At 43.7% G+C, this 1410-nt stretch overlaps 1 protein-coding gene across 1 annotated transcript in view; it reads left to right on the forward strand.

Moving 5' to 3' along the window:
- Nucleotides 1-359: 359 nt before the first annotated feature.
- The window catches only part of LOC119583407 (DDB1- and CUL4-associated factor 1-like), a 10335-nt gene continuing 9284 nt past the window's right edge, over nt 360-1410 (forward strand). Inside the window, exon 1 of the mRNA XM_037931876.1 lies at nt 360-389. Coding sequence (XP_037787804.1) covers nt 360-389 — 30 coding nt within the window. The remainder of the gene's footprint in view (nt 390-1410) is intronic.

The following is a 1410-nucleotide window of genomic DNA, read 5'->3' on the forward strand; positions in this document are numbered from 1 at the left end:
ATTTATATATATTTTATATATATATATATAATATTTTATATATAATATATACAAATATATAAAAAATACGATGTTGATATATATATATATATATATATATATATAATATTATATATAATATTATATATATAATAATATTGTATATAATATATATGTCACGACGGTAATTGAGTTCGGGGGTCGAGTCCCGGCTGGCGCGTTGTTTCCCTTGGGCAGAACTCACCCGATCCCTGCTAGCCCGGGTGCCAAAGCAAGCCAGTCAGTCCGGAAATGAGAGGGTGACCGATAAAAAAAAAAAAAAAACACCGGGCGGAAGGCAAGGCAAACCACGCTCAATTGCCAAGAAAAATCAGGAAGCCATGTCCCCAAAGGGCCGCGGTGGCCGAAGGGTTAGAGCGTCGGCCCAAGTCTGCCACGAGGGCAATTGAGTCGAGGTTCAAAGTCCCCGGCCGGTGGTGTTCCCTTGGGAAAGGAATTTCACCTCGATTGCCTCCCTAGCCACTGGGGGGCCCCAAACCAGCCCAAAGTCAGTGCGGGTCCCAACCCCGGATGAAATAGAGAGAATGATTATTTAAAAAAAGGTAACACCGGCACTCTCCGTGGAAAGGAACTGGGGACCCTACCACGTATTCACTCCAAGAGCATTACAACATGAAAACACAATTAAGTATCATGCTGTGACCACGGCGGCTCAGACATGAACTACCGTTAAAAGAAGATAAAATATATACATATGTATCTATATTATTTTATAATATATATATATATATATATATATATAAAATATATATATATATATGTATATATATATATATATATATATATATATATTATATATATATATATATATACAAAACGCTCTAACCGAATGGTTAAAAGCGTCGGACTCAAGACTGTCACGACGGTAATCTGAGTTCGAGGGTTCGAGTCCCCGGCCGGCGCGTTGTTTCCCTTGGGCAGGAACTTCACTCGATTGCCTACTAGCCACTGGGTAGCCAAGCAGTGCCGGGTAAATAGAGATGGTGACTCGATAAAAACACCGGGCGGAAGGCAATGAAAACCCGCCGCTTTAAAATTGCCAAGAAAAAAATCATGGAAGCCCATGATCGTCAAGGCCGCGGTGGCCGAATGGTAGAGCGTCGGACTAAGACTGTCACGACGGCAATCTGAGTTCGAGGGTTCGAGTCACAGGCCGGCGCGTTGTTCCCTGGGCAAAGGACTTCACCTCGATTGCCTACCTAGCCACTGGGTGGCCAAGCCAGCCCAAGTCAGTGCTGGTCCCAAGCCCGGATAAAATAGAGAGAATGATTACCTAAAAGGTAACACCGGCACTCTCCGTGGAAAGGAACTGGGGACCCTACCACGTACTCAAGGCTCAAATGCGATTGGTGGGGCCTATCTCCTCTCCAA

The sequence above is a fragment of the Penaeus monodon genome, chromosome 17, assembly GCF_015228065.2.
Source record: "Penaeus monodon isolate SGIC_2016 chromosome 17, NSTDA_Pmon_1, whole genome shotgun sequence".
In the NCBI taxonomy this organism is placed as follows: domain Eukaryota; kingdom Metazoa; phylum Arthropoda; class Malacostraca; order Decapoda; family Penaeidae; genus Penaeus; species Penaeus monodon.